Source organism: Myotis myotis, unplaced genomic scaffold, assembly GCF_014108235.1.
Source record: "Myotis myotis isolate mMyoMyo1 unplaced genomic scaffold, mMyoMyo1.p scaffold_m19_p_9, whole genome shotgun sequence".
In the NCBI taxonomy this organism is placed as follows: domain Eukaryota; kingdom Metazoa; phylum Chordata; class Mammalia; order Chiroptera; family Vespertilionidae; genus Myotis; species Myotis myotis.
The window spans coordinates 23,049,342-23,063,388 of record NW_023416401.1 but is presented as its reverse complement, the minus strand read 5'-3'; the positions used below and the strand labels follow the sequence as shown (position 1 = coordinate 23,063,388).

At 44.6% G+C, this 14,047-nt stretch overlaps 1 protein-coding gene across 1 annotated transcript in view; it reads left to right on the top strand.

Annotated features, from left to right (window-relative positions):
* The window catches only part of PTPRT (protein tyrosine phosphatase receptor type T), a 682,122-nt gene that overhangs the window by 526,664 nt on the left and 141,411 nt on the right, over positions 1-14,047 (top strand). The window contains exons 13-14 of the mRNA XM_036323307.1: positions 5,733-5,868; positions 11,738-11,767. Of these exons, the coding sequence (XP_036179200.1) occupies positions 5,733-5,868; positions 11,738-11,767 (166 nt within the window). The remainder of the gene's footprint in view (positions 1-5,732; positions 5,869-11,737; positions 11,768-14,047) is intronic.

Below are 14,047 nucleotides of genomic sequence, written 5' to 3'. Positions count from 1 at the left end.
GAATATAAACCATCACGGTTGTTTGGTAACATGAAAGGAGGCAGTAGGAGAAACAGATCATGGTGACTGGGTCCTATGTGTGGGGTGAATATTGAGAGGGGGGCACAGACTTCAAGAGACCAAGAGCCATGCCTCGGGTACCATGCGTCCATGTGCAAAAGTGGACAAGTAGTATGGTGAAAGCCAGATGTGGACTCTGAGCTGGAGCTAGGAGGGGACTAGATTCTATGCCACAATAGCTTTTGTGGAAAGAGTCAAGAGCAGGTTTAGCATCGGCTGCTTGGAGAGGACTGGTTCAGCCTTTTGGGGCACTGAGAGCTTGGAGGGCACAGCTGGCTAGAGTAGGAGGTTGGGCGCGCAGTCTCATGTTGTAGACAGGGGTCCTCTGCCAGTGCAGGCTGAGTTCACTGGTTGTTTTGATGACCACATCCTACAAAGGACTCCAGTGGAGCCTTGAAGTGACTCCAGGTGGATAAACCCACCACCTGGCACCTTGTTGCCAGTTCTGATTTACTTGGACTATTCTCAGGTTGGCTCCCAGTAGAGCGCAGAGATGAAGATACATTCAGATGCCTCCCTTTCTCTCAGTTCTCAGACTCAGTTCATGCTTAATTGATAGAAGTCATTCAGGGCCAGGGACAGAGCTTTTTGGGGTTTGACTCTCATGAAAAGGATGGGCTTAGGACAAATGGAATGTAATTATCATATTACTGAATGGTTCCCAGTTCTGCCTCTCAGATGAGCTCCCTTGGATTTCAGGCCAGTGGGTCAGATGGCTTTTCTTCTATGTGGACTGAGCTGGCATTTCCTTAACTACAACTCCATCAAGAACAGTTCATTGTAGTGATAGGGGATGAGTCCCAAACACAGAATCCCAGCTCTGAAAACTCATTAGTTAGATTAATGCCTGGGACAAGTCACGTCACCCTTTGTGAACATTTCTAATCTATATAAAAGAGAAAATAAAACCAGCTCCTTCTGCGTCCAGTGCTAAGAAGATCAAATGACTTATTATATGAAAAGTGCTTGGCACATTTCTCTGCACCCAGTAATGGATCACTACATTTAAGCTAAATTTTTTAAAAATATATATTTTATTGATTTTTTACAGAGAGGAAGGGAGAGGGATAGAGAGTTAGAAACATCGATGAGAGAGGAACATCGATCAGCCGCCTCCTGCACATCTCCCACTGGGGATGGGCCCGCAACCCAGGCACATGCCCTTGACCGGAATCGAACCTGGGACCCTTCAGTCCGCAGGCCGACGCTCTATCCACTGAGCCAAACCGGTTTCGGCAACTAAATTTTTAAGAAGTAGTGATATCAGCTTCTATTTGATAAGGAGCTCTGCGCCTGCCTGAGACAGCTGATCACAATGCCAGGAGCCCCCATCATTAGCCAGCCTCATGTGCTTCCTAAGTCCTCTCACAGGTTCTCATCTGCTCTGGGAGCACTTAAGATGTGAGCCCCATGGACACATTCCTGACTGCAACAAGACCAAGGCTGGCTTATCCTCTGTCTCTATCCCTCTCGTTTTCCTCTCAGATGTAGCAGCCATGTGTGCATCCTGCCTGGCCTTTGATCCCAGAGCCCTTTCCTCTATACTGTATCCCTTTTGAACACTGTCAGCACTTCCTTTATGAACATAGGCACAGATCCCCAGCAGCCAGAGCAAAGGCCCTTAAAAGGATGCTGAAGTGGGAGTTAGACTTGCCATGTCCCAGGGGATGGTCATGTCCCTGTATCTGGAGCCTAGGTGGACCAGCCAAGCATGGCTTCTCATAGTAACTTGGCTGTGTAGAGTTTGGCATGTCAGTTTGATGACTCTAGGCTGAATTTATTAAATCTGTCTAAATCACTGGGCTGTGGCCGTTGAGGTGGCCTCTCTGAATGTCACAGATTCTCTGTGACCCCCAAGTATGTCCCATTGCTAGTTCATGAGCACTGCTGAAGGTGCTTCTGTTTAGAAACATCTTAGAACTTATTTGAGAAAGGTTTTCAAGTACTCATCCAAAGTCTCACTTTCACCTGGGTATAGAGCTTGATTCTATCTTAGGAGCAGTGCTTGGCACTGTTGATTTCTTCTTCCTTCTTGAAACACCTTCTTCTATTGGTGCTAGGACACAATACTCTCCTGGTTCTTTTTCTTACCTGTCTGGCCAGTTCTTCTCTTTCTCCTATGCAGGCTCATCTTCCTCGACCCACTCACTAAATACCACAGACCTTCCAGTCTCTATCTAAGTCTGCATCTCCTTTCACTCTTTATTCTCCCCCTGGGTGACTTCATCAACTCCCAGCTTCAAGTACCATCTAGGTGCATACGAATCACACATTTTTACCTCCAGCTCAGACCTCCTTTTAGAGATCCTACTTTTCTAGAGTATCTCTCAAGCTCAGATTTCCCCAAACACACACATTTTCCCTCTAAAGCTATTCTTTTTCTATTGTTTCCTGAATCCATGAACAGCAAGCACCATCATCCACATTGTTATGAAAGCCCAAGACTTGTGATCCTCCTCGTCAGTTCCCTCTCCCTTATTCCCCTATCCAATCCATCAAGAGGTTTTATTTATATCTAATTCAGGTAATTACCTCTCTTATTGCATCTTTCTGTCTGCACTGCCATTATCTGAGTCTGGCAACTATCATCCCCCACCCATTTGCCTGCAAAATTTATCTCTCCCATCCACTTTGGCTCCACAGTGAAGCTGGAATGATGTGTTGGAAATACAAATCTGACTGCATCATTGCCCCATGAATAACACTCAGATGGATTTCTATTTTTCTTGGGGTTAAGGACAGAAACGCTCATTGCGGCCTATTGTGTCCAGTGTGGACTGACCTGTGCTGTCCTCTCCAGCTTCTCTCTCACCCTTATCACACTACGTCTCTTTCATTTCTTGAATGCTCTGGGCTCCTTGCCCCATCACACAGCCTGGGCCAAGGCTGTTTTTTCTTCTGTTCCCATGTGACCCTCTCACTTTCTCTCCCACTAGTTAGAGCCTGTCCTCCCTTGGAGCTCACCCCACTGGCCACTTCCTCCCAGAAGAGATTCACTTATTCATTTCCCCGTTATACACTTCCCAAGTGTCACGTGCCTCTCAGTTCTGATCCTTAATAGAGTTGAAAGCTTACTATTATTGGTTCTTGGTTCATTAAGCCTATCCCCTAAGCCCCATCCAACACTCACTGTAGGCTCTTTGAAGGCAGGAGCTGTGCCTGTTTTCTCACTGTGTATAACCAAATGCCTGGCACATGGAGGATGCTTGTGATTATGTCTGGAAGGAATGAAGTGTGACTCTCATAGACCAAGCTAATAACTGTTCCTGAGGAATTGGGACCTTCTGCAGGTCTCCTTTGCCTTTGTACCCCAGTCTCTAGAACAGGATCTCATAGCAGGCACTAAGTCAAGTTCAGCTACTCCTGTGAGCGGATGCTCCAGAGCTGACCATCCCTTCAAATCCAAATACAAAGACTCTGACGCTATTAAGGAAACTGCACTGAGGTGCTCAGCCTCCTGTGTGCTTAGTCACGTCATGTATCTCTGGGACTAGACATAGCTCAGAATTCTTGTTTCCAAACTGGGAAAGGGGAGCTGCATGGGGGCTACTGGGAACCAGCCCCAACTCTGGAATGTGAGCCCAGCCCTGCCAAAGAGGCAGTGAGCTGGCTCCCCCAGGAATTCTCTGGCTCTAGATAAGTAAAGCCTCTGCAGATGGTGTTGGGATTTGATACTCTAGTTTTATCTTTAGCTGGTGAGGGGAACTGAAAAAGAAAATCCCTCCTGCATAACTCCTTCCAAAAGGAGGAACTCTGACCCCACTGATAGCATTTTGGCACACAGCCCAGTTTGGCACACTTCATGGGTACTCAGTAGCAAATTAATGAATGAAGCAAATAACTGTTGGTTCACTTGCCTATATGACATTCAATAATCATCTGTTAACCAACAGTTATAAAGAAGGAGGCCTGGACTAGACACTGGTGTTAGAGAGGTGACTAGGACGCACTCCCTGTTCTGGAAGACTTGCCTTCTCACTAGGGAGGGTTGGCTGAGTAAACCCAGCTTGTCTAAGTTACAAGAGAGTCTGGGGAAGGTGCTCTAATAAAGTAAACACTGGACACTCTTAAGCAGGAAGAGGGGATGCAGCCGTGTGCTGGAGGGATGTTCTTAACCATCAGGGAGTCTGGGGAGTCAGAATCACAGCTTACGGGCATTAATGTCCCTTCAACTCAGCTGAGTTCTCTGAACACGTGGCTGGAAAAGGAGAAACTCAATTTGTTTTCATGAGAACAAATGTGTGCGGGCAGCGATGTCATCCCTTCAGCTAAACATTGAACAATGCAAACATTACGGGAACACCTATTAGGAGCCAGGCTCTGGGCTAACATGAGGAAGCAAAGATAGAGGAGGCATAACCTCGCCCCTGAGGAGCTTGCAGACCACTGGAGGAGACAAATAGGGAAACAAATAACTAATAATATTGGGACATTAAGGTATGCGCAAAGTGTTACAGAGAGTTATCAGAAATGAGAGGAAAGACAGGAACCCTCCCAGGGGCACAGGCAACCAGAGAAGATGTCGCTGATGATGGATGAGCTGGTGCTGAGATAGCAGAAAAATAGGCATGAGTGAGGAAGAGGATGCTTTGGATTTAGGGGCCTCCCTGGCACCATTGGGAAGCTGAAGAGCAGCAGGAGGGGTGCCTAGGGGTGCCAGGCCAGCAGTGCTCTCCAGCAGTGTTCACACAGGTGTCTCGAGGGGGAAGTAGCCTCTGTTCCCTGGTATGTTGCATGAAGAGGTCGAGCTGAGGCATTCTCTGCCTGCTTGCTTTTGCTATTAGCAAAACCATTGTATGGGGGCAGGGGACTTGAAAGTGGAATACAGAGTTTCTGACTCTTGAGGCCTAGATTCGAATCAGAAACCTGAGGAATCCTGGCCCTGACCTTTATCAGCCATGTGACCTTCAGCAAGTTCCCTTGGTTTTCTCATCTACAAAATGGGAAAATCATTTCTGCTTGTTGGAGTGTTTGTGAGGACTGACAAAGGTGGATCCATGAAAGGGCCCAGCCCAGGGCAGAGGACTTCTATCTGGAACTGAGTTCGAGTCTGGCAGAGCCTGCAGCATGAGCACTACATTCAAAACATGGACTTAGTCACATACAAGCATTCAAATCCAAGGAAATTTCCTTTTAAAAAACTAGATTTCTACTTCACCATTTGCTCCATGTAAGGCACAACACAAAACTGTGCTTTTATCTTTGTAAATACAGTGAGTTTTATTGTGTTACCTTAACATAAAGCTGTTGTTTTCACCACTTACATGAAAGGATGAAGTAGGGTTTGGAATAATTTCATGAACCCAAGAATCAAACTGTAATTCCATGTCTTGATCCTAGAGATAAGCAGTATGAGGGATAAAATCCTCCAACTGAGGATAAGGAAAATAAAGAGGATGATAAGGTTGGGTAACCCTAGGGGACTCAATTTCTCTGAATGTCCCTTTTTACATCTGCAAAAAAAAGAAAAAGAAAGGATATGGTAATAATCCCAACCTCATAAGGGATTCATCCTCAGAAGGATTGAATGGTGCTATATGTGTAACACCCTTAGCACAGTGCCTGGCACACAGTTAGCTCTCAATAAATGTAAGCCATTGTCATTGCCATTATTGTCTAGCTACATGTATGAGCCTTTTCAACATCTTTATCCTCCCCTTTTTCCCTGCAAGGTGCCTCCACCCAGAATTCTAACACTGTGGAGCCAGAGAAGCAGGTGGACAACACCGTGAAGATGGCTGGAGTGATTGCTGGTCTTCTCATGTTCATCATCATTCTCTTGGGCGTGATGCTCACCATCAAAAGAAGGTGAGTCTGGGTTGCTGTCCTGCCGACTATGGCGACTGCAGGTGGCCACAACACTGCCACATGGGCAGGTCATTGCTCTGTTAATCACTTTCCAGCAAGGACCTATGGCTATGGTTGCTGAGGTCCTGAAATACCTGGGCCAGTTGTGGTTCATCTTGTTGGTGACTGAGGGCATGTGCTACCTGCGTTGTGTGTGGCCCTGAGATGGTCATTTTCTTATGGGATAGTGGTTCGGCCACCTTGATGTGCTGTGGGATTCTTTATATCATGAAACAGGTCTTCTCTAATTTCACTGCTCTGCTGTGATTGATCATGTCATCAAAATAACTGAGGAGCCCCAGGAACACAGATGAGCCCAGAAATGCAGATGCAGAAAAGCAATGCTTCGCTCTTCTCATCCTCTTTTACCCCTGATTTCCCTTTGGTCAAGCAGCAGCATTCCCGGTACCCCTGCTCGGCATGACTGGGATAAAGCTTTCAGTAGTGGGATAGTCTCAAGGGACAGTTCCTTCCTTCCTCTGTGTCCCACAAAACCTGCCCAGCTGGATTGGTGCTGCTTGTCACCTCTCAACAGGATGGCTCCCTGCGCACGTCAACTAACACAGTGTTCTCCTATGGTGTGTGTTTTCTCTAGACTGTATTGTTTATGAAAGCCAGGGTACCGATCCCTCCCTCATCCCCAAGATTCCTGCATTGCCATCTTGTTTATCGGGCACTCGCAAGGGGAGGATAATGAGCAGAATTGCAGAGAGGGAAGGGAAATATCCACCAGGAAAGCTGGTCAACATTAGCTGTGACTGTGCCTATAGTGTACTGGTTATCCTTCTAAACAGAGGGTCCTCCTGCCCACCTCTGCTTAGCCCCTGCCTGGTACCAGGTTTCCATGCCTATCATGCATCTTCATGTCTTCTGAGCTTCAATACCATGGTCCCAACTTTGGCCTCCACCTTTCCGCTCCCTGGATCTGCCAGAGCAAACCAAACATGTACCTGTATTATAAGAATATGTCCTGCAAGTTTCCCTGCCCCCAAGTTAAAGAGACTCTTACATTATTAAACAAACTGCTTAACACCTCAGCCTGAAGCTCTGGATTTGGTTACTCACAGAGTTCAGGGCAAGCCCAGTAATAAGGACCAGGGCCTTGCTTCCATCTGTAGAATAAAAAGTGCTCCTGAAATTCATTCCCCACAAAAACAAAGGGACAGATTGCCCCAAAGACAAGGTGATTCAGCTTCTACTTAAGGGATCATGTGAATATATAAATGAAGAAAATGAAACAAAAATAATAATAATTTCCCATTTTCAGCCATCAGTGAGTCAGAAATATCATGGTTCCCACTATACACACAGTCAGCCTTCTCTTAGTCATTGTGGCACCAGAATGTCCCTGTGTCTCAGTAGGTTCTGTTCTCAATCAATCAGTGCGTGCTGTGCCAGAACATCTTATTGGTAGGACCTTGTCCTTTTTTGACAAGGTTTGTCTAACAGGACTGCTCTCTTCCTCAGGCTCCCAAGTGAATGACTGAAGAGTTAAGGTTCTCATCCAGCTGCTGATTTTGTGGTTGGAGAGATTAGGGGAAGGGAAGGCACTATGTTAATATTGGGGAGCAAAATCCCCCAGAGGGTTAAGGACAGCACTGCGTTGTCATATTATTACCATCATCCTTAAAATGTGGCCATATTGAATGTCTTGGTGATAAGTCAGCTGCTAGGTTTGATTGGGATGGGAGGAAGGAGGGGGGTAAGAGCATTGCATTTACAAAATCATCATCATGTTTCTTAGAATCGCAGGCACATTGGAGACTGGCATTGTCTACCTGGGAAAAGTAGCCAGTTTAATAAAATTGCATTTCTATTTGATAGACCTACAGTGTTCTCATTCTTTGTCACTGATTTGTAAGTCAGATATGCTCCTCCAATTTTGCTCTTTCTAAAGCCTGGCTTACCCCCACGTCACCATCGTCTGCGAGCTTGTGAAGAAATTTCACTTCCTTCCCAACAGCTATTTCTGAAACGTGTGACTTTTGGGGAGGGAGGAAAGAGCTTTCTGTTTCCTGGGTGAGAACAAGTATAAAGGGAGTCCCTTTGTGTGTTTTTAACCTCTTCTGCGTATCTTCATCTCCCACTATGAAAATCATCCATCACACCCAGCCAGCAGCTGTCACATGATCACCATTTCTCCCCAAGAGGCAAATCTCAGGTGTTGTGGCCGTGGGCGGAGGTTGGGAGTTTGCCAATCAGTGTTTACATATGCAGTGTCTTTTGGAGAAAATTTGTTTTGCTGAACTAGTTGATAATCATGTACGGATGGGCAAAGGGGAAGAGAGAAGAAAAGAGGAGGAAGGTAAAGAGGGAGAAAAGGAGAAATTAAGCCTAGACCTACACTCTTTCCACTGACCTGCAATGTTTTCTCATGTCTAGAAATTCCCAAAGGCCAGTAAAGGGTTTCGTGGGCTCCTTATTATGGGGAAAACTTCATTGCCGATTGAGTCTGTCGCTAACTTACTGCTGGCGAGAACACTGTCCTCAGCAACCTAAAGGGAAAGTGTTATTAAAGGAAAAGAAACCCCTAAGTGATAGGCAGATCATCACCACTCAGGATCCTGTATCAGCATCTCTTCAGTCCCATCATGATCCACAGTTAGTTCCTGGGTCCAGAAGTCCCACACCTGCTGCATCCCCTTCCCTGGCTCGATCGAGGTCTTCTCCCTAACCTTCATGGACGTGGGCATGGTGCTCCGTTTTCCCTGCTCCTCGTGGTTCCAACTGGTTCAAAGTCTTCACCAAAGTTGTGGCCAAATATTTCCAGGATACATAAGATGTCCCTAGATTCTTCCCCTGAAGTGCTCATCCTCTTTGGCCTTCGGGCTTCTTTGTCACTCTCCAAAGAGAGTTTTTCTCTTGCTGTTAGTTGTTTTCTTTTGTGATATTGAACTAGACATCAGACAGAGAATGGGGTTACAGGTACAGGGGACCAGGGGAAGGACTTACTACTAGTAATTGAAGAAGCTAAATCAATTACATTCAAAATGTAAGGGGAAAAAAGAGAGAAGAGAAAAGAGAGAGGGGATGTTTTGCTGTCGTTGCTTGGTTGTTTTGTAATAGGTAGAGGGGACCTTGAAAAATGAAAGGTTGCAGAAAGGATTCTGAGATGGTGGGTGATTCAAACAGGGTTCCCTTACAGTTTGTAAAAGATGCAAGTTAAAGTTTAGAATTCTTTTTGTATACCTTTGGCTCTTTGGACTTGTATTTTTTTTTAAAAGCAGGGCCCTATAGAGTTGGGGCTGCATGGAGATACACAGGGGGAGTATCTCCATTTAGATGAGTGTGTGTGTGTTTATGGGCTAACTGGATAGATAGTTTAGTGGGTAGCTAAATGGATGGTTGGATGGAGAGAGGGATGGATTGGTTTACCAGTATGTGCTAGATGGATTGGTAGGTGGTCAACTAGATGGTTAAATAGACAATTTAGTCCTGTTTACATAGCGTGGAACAAAAAGGGAAGCTGTGTCTCAAGTCAGTCTTACAAGCCAGCTGAAAATAAGATTTTGCAGTACATTATTTATTAAGTTTGGGTTTTGGTTTTTTTTTCTAAGCACAGCTGTCTTCCTGCGCAGGATTTTTGGTCTTAGGCAATCTGTTACTTGCAATATCACAGTATCCTTGTAAATTTAGACCTTCAGTAAATCTTCTTTAAGCCTTACAGAAAGCACACATATATACTGTGTTTTGGTCACAGAATAAAGAACTATAATTCCTGCCTGGATCACTTTGCCATTTAATTGGGAAAAGGTACTCAATTAATAAAAGATTGTCAGTTGTAGTCATTCTGGAGTTGCCTTGATAGCACTGGCTTTTGGTAACAAGAAGGATAACTCAGAAAAGCTGTTTGGAAGTTGAGGTTGAAGGCTAAGGAAGCATGTTGTCATGAGGAGGTAGTCCAGGCAGAGGTGAGTCCTGAAGGTTAGCAGAATAAAAGCCAGAGGGTCCATAATGTTGAGTGCAGCCTGGGGCTGCTGACAGTGATGAAATCCTGGCTCAGGATGGAGGTCTTGCAACTGGCCCCAAAATACACAAAACCTTAGACCTAGTGAAGAGTGACCTCGTAGAGCCTGAGATTCCTCAAATAAAAATGAAAATAATGCTCTATTATTGGGGATGTGGGTCGGGTTAAAAGAGATAAATATGTGGCCTCTCAGTGCCTGACTCACACATCTGTTTTCTTCCTTTCTCAAAAAAAAAGCCGTTTAGTGATCAAGAACATGAGCTTTAGAGCCATGTCTCAATCAAATCTGGTTACCAACTGAGTGATCTTAGGCAAGATATTTAACCCCTTTTGCCTCAGTTTCCTCATCTGTAATGTAGGGGGTGATAGTAATACTTATCTGCCAGGGTGGTTGTGAGGAATACATAATTTAATGCCTGATAACAGCCGAGAACAATGCCTGACTTTACAATAGTGCTACTTAAGTATTTGTTTGTATTTTATTACTATTTTAATATCCCTAAAGAGGTGAACACTTTGTTCTTGGCCACCAGAGTGAGAAGCGGCAAACCTTATATTTGTGAATGAGGTAGGGTCATAAATTCCTCTTTATTGAGGCCTACTCTATTTCAGGTGTTTAGATTAATATAATCTATTGCTTTAGATTCATATAATTTTCTTATAATACTTTATATATCGTATATAATTTGAATGTAATTTAAATTTATATAATTTAATGTTAATGCCCACAGTGACTTTTGCCAATAGATAATTATTACCATCAACCTTGAGTTGGAGAAACTGAGATATTTAGTGATTTGCTTGAGGCCATCAGTTAGCAAGTGGTAGTACTGGGATGCTAAGGCATCATATGTTTCCACCCCTCGAAGCATGTAAATTGGTATTTACCCATGTCATTGACCTAGTTCAACTAGTCTAAGAATCAGATTAAGAAATGAAGGCACAGAGCGTTTATTCCCATTGTAGTCTCTTCAGACTAAAGACTGGAATTCCTCTCTGTTGGAGCAGTGCTCTTTCATGAAGTTTGAATTTTGCTCTGGTTATGAACTGCTGGTCTGGCTGGAGCTCTTTATGCCCTCCTGGGGCTTCTCACATGCTCTCTTTGCATGCTCTCCCCAGCATGTCAACCTCAGAATACTTGGACTTTTGACACGGAGACTTAGGGTTCAAATGAGAGTTGCAAAGACCCGGTTGCAAGGCTTCTTCTTGACCTATTCTAGAAAGTCCCAAAGCATAACATCTATTACATTCTATTGGTTAGATAGGGCCTGCTCTGATTCAGTGTGGGGCAAGACAGTACACATAGGTGTGAGCACTGGGACCTGTGGATCACTGGGAAGCCATCTTGGATGCTGGCTACACGATTTCCTTGCTTCTGGCATGAACTTGCTAAATAGAGACTGATGTGATTTGACCTGAAACAGAAAAGATAGAAGTCATTATGGTTTTCCTTTGACCATAGCAGCACTGTCATGTGAAAGCGTGATAGACTAGTTCCAGGCCAGAGAAATCTGACCCAAGACTAAAATGTCATCATCACCAGTGCTAGTTTCAGGTGACCGTAACAAAGAACGTTCAAGCAGCTGACACAGCCAGCGTGAGATGTGGCTTCCTCCGTATGAGTAGTGCGTTTCTCCATCATAGAAGAGGGCTCTCTCATTTTTTTTCTAGCACCGAAAGTGTCTGATTCTCAGCAAAGATGACTAGTAGAGAAACGTGCATCTCCTTGAGCGTAGGGATGCTGAAATACTATGTGCATTTCTAAGAATCGAGGTTTTATATAAATCTAATTCTTGTTTATTTGTCTTTTCTTTTTCCCCCTTTTTGGACATTTCCTTCATCTGACTGCCCATCAATATATAGAAGAAATGCTTATTCCTACTCCTATTACTTGTAAGTATCGACCCTGGGTTAACTTTGCTTTGTGCCCTGTAAGGGAACCTGTAGCATGCATTCCCTGCACCAACCAAGTGTCTGTGGGTTTCTCATACTCACTTCTGTCTAAGCCGTCTGTAGCCCCAGTTTTTATTTTGTGTAGATGTTTGCCATTTGAAAACACAGTCATTGTTCGTGTCCGTTATGTTTCTGCCATCTTGGATTTTTCACCCCCTATCTTTGGAGATGTGCAGGGCTGTTTCTCTGTTGTCAGTGTAATTTTCTAGGTAGAAATTCTCAAATTCCAGCAAGAGGTCAACCTAATCCTCCTGCAAGACTTGAGCACATAAGACAGAATCACAGTCTCAGCAACTTTGGAGTCCATTTGTGTAGCGCTGGGGGCTTAAAGGTTAGGAAGAAATTCCTCAGCTGTTTCCACTCTTTCAGGAAGTCTACAGGGAATCATGACTTTATCTAAAAGCAGCTTCACAGGTGACATCCAGGTCTTTGCTTTGGACTGGAAGTATCTCAGCTGGGTTTTAGCCTGAGTTATCTCATGCTGTCACTGCGTTTTGTTGGCTGATTGCCGGTTCATTTATTATCACACTTTCTAAGTAATGATGATGATTTTTCTCAATATTAAACCAGACCTTTACAAAGCATGAGGATAAAGGAGAAATATTTCATAAATAGGGTCTTGGTAATGTAAAATTAGAAAACCACTGAATTAGTCTCATATTCCTATTACACATTTTCCATACCTTAAAATCAAGGTCCAGAGAGGTATATGAAATCACACATTCAGTTATCAAAACTATGGGATTCAATTCAGAATGCCTGGCTCCTGGTAAAGTATATTGCCCATCATTCCATGTTGTCCTCCACCCCGGGAAACCCAGCCTTGTGAGAGGGGCCATGACTGTCAGTGATCATCTGCCGAAGCCTTCACAGATGAAGACGGAGCTAAAAGCCCCTTCCATCCACCCTGCTCAGTTCTTAGGGCCACAGGTCACGAGATCCAGGCAATGAGCAGATAAGAGTCTGGTACTACTACCCTCGTGTTATCTAGAAATCAACAGAGCCCCACCAGCAACACTAGGAGTACCAATGAACTTGCTTCCTTTGCTCATTCATTCACTTGTCAAATAGACATTGAACATGCACATTATATTCCAGACACTGTGGTTGGAGAGATGACCAGGACTTGGAGCCTCACCCTAACAGTGCTCAAGCCTACCTGAGAGACCAGCATAACACCAAGTACTTGACACGTCAACTGAGAGGTGTCTGTATGCACGCTGGTGTAAGCGCACTTGGTTGGGTGACTCACTGTTAATGGGGCAGGGATAGTTATCAGTGTTTTTAGAGACAGGTTTACCCAATATTGAAGAAATAAGAATTCTGAACAAAGGGAACTGCATCTTCAAAGGGATAGGGGTAGGACACAATACTGGAATTATGAGCTTTTGGAATTATGCAGCCCTGGGTTCAAGTCCCATCTCTGTGGTAGGAGAGATGACTAGGACATTAGCTCATCAGTTAAGCAGCCTTGAGAAAATGTTCTGAACTCTTTGAGATTCCTTCCTCTTAGCTCTAAAGTAGGATCAGTGTGCCTAGCTCATAGAGTTACCTTGAAGAAGAAATGAGATGATTTTGTAAAGTGCTTATCACAAAGTTGCCACTCATGAAATGCTACTTACTTTCCCCTTTCAGAAACTGTAAGGGGTCAGGGCACATATCATGGTGGCCCCTGAGATCTCCTTGATCTTCCAGGGGTTCTTATGGCATAGATGTTCCACAGTATCTGTGGGCATGTAATGACCCATCACAACCTCTGGGCACCTCACCCTTTCAGTCTCTTAGCCAGTATACATGGCACTGTCTTTGGATGCCCACTTTCTATCATGCATTGATTATGCTGGACACCCTGATGAAATCAAACATGAACAGTTTGGGAGTGTAGGAGATAAATATGCAGGCACTTGTAGTTCAAGGTACAGGGATAACCAAAAGCCCTTCAATTGGTGCAGACTTGGAGTTCTGAGTCACAGATCGTAGAATGTGAAACTCATGCCAGCCCATGGTGAAATGTTCGGAGGAAGAGAATACCTGGAAAAGCTGACATAGAAGCAGAAAGAGAGCTATAAGGACCACAAAGAGAAGGCCATTGCAGGAGGAGAGGCTGACAATAGCAGAGTTGCTGCAGACAGATGGAAGTGGAGGGAGTGGGCATAGCCCTGACATTTGGCCATCAGTAGTCACCCGTACAGGTCATGGGGAAGAGTTGAGAAAGGAAGC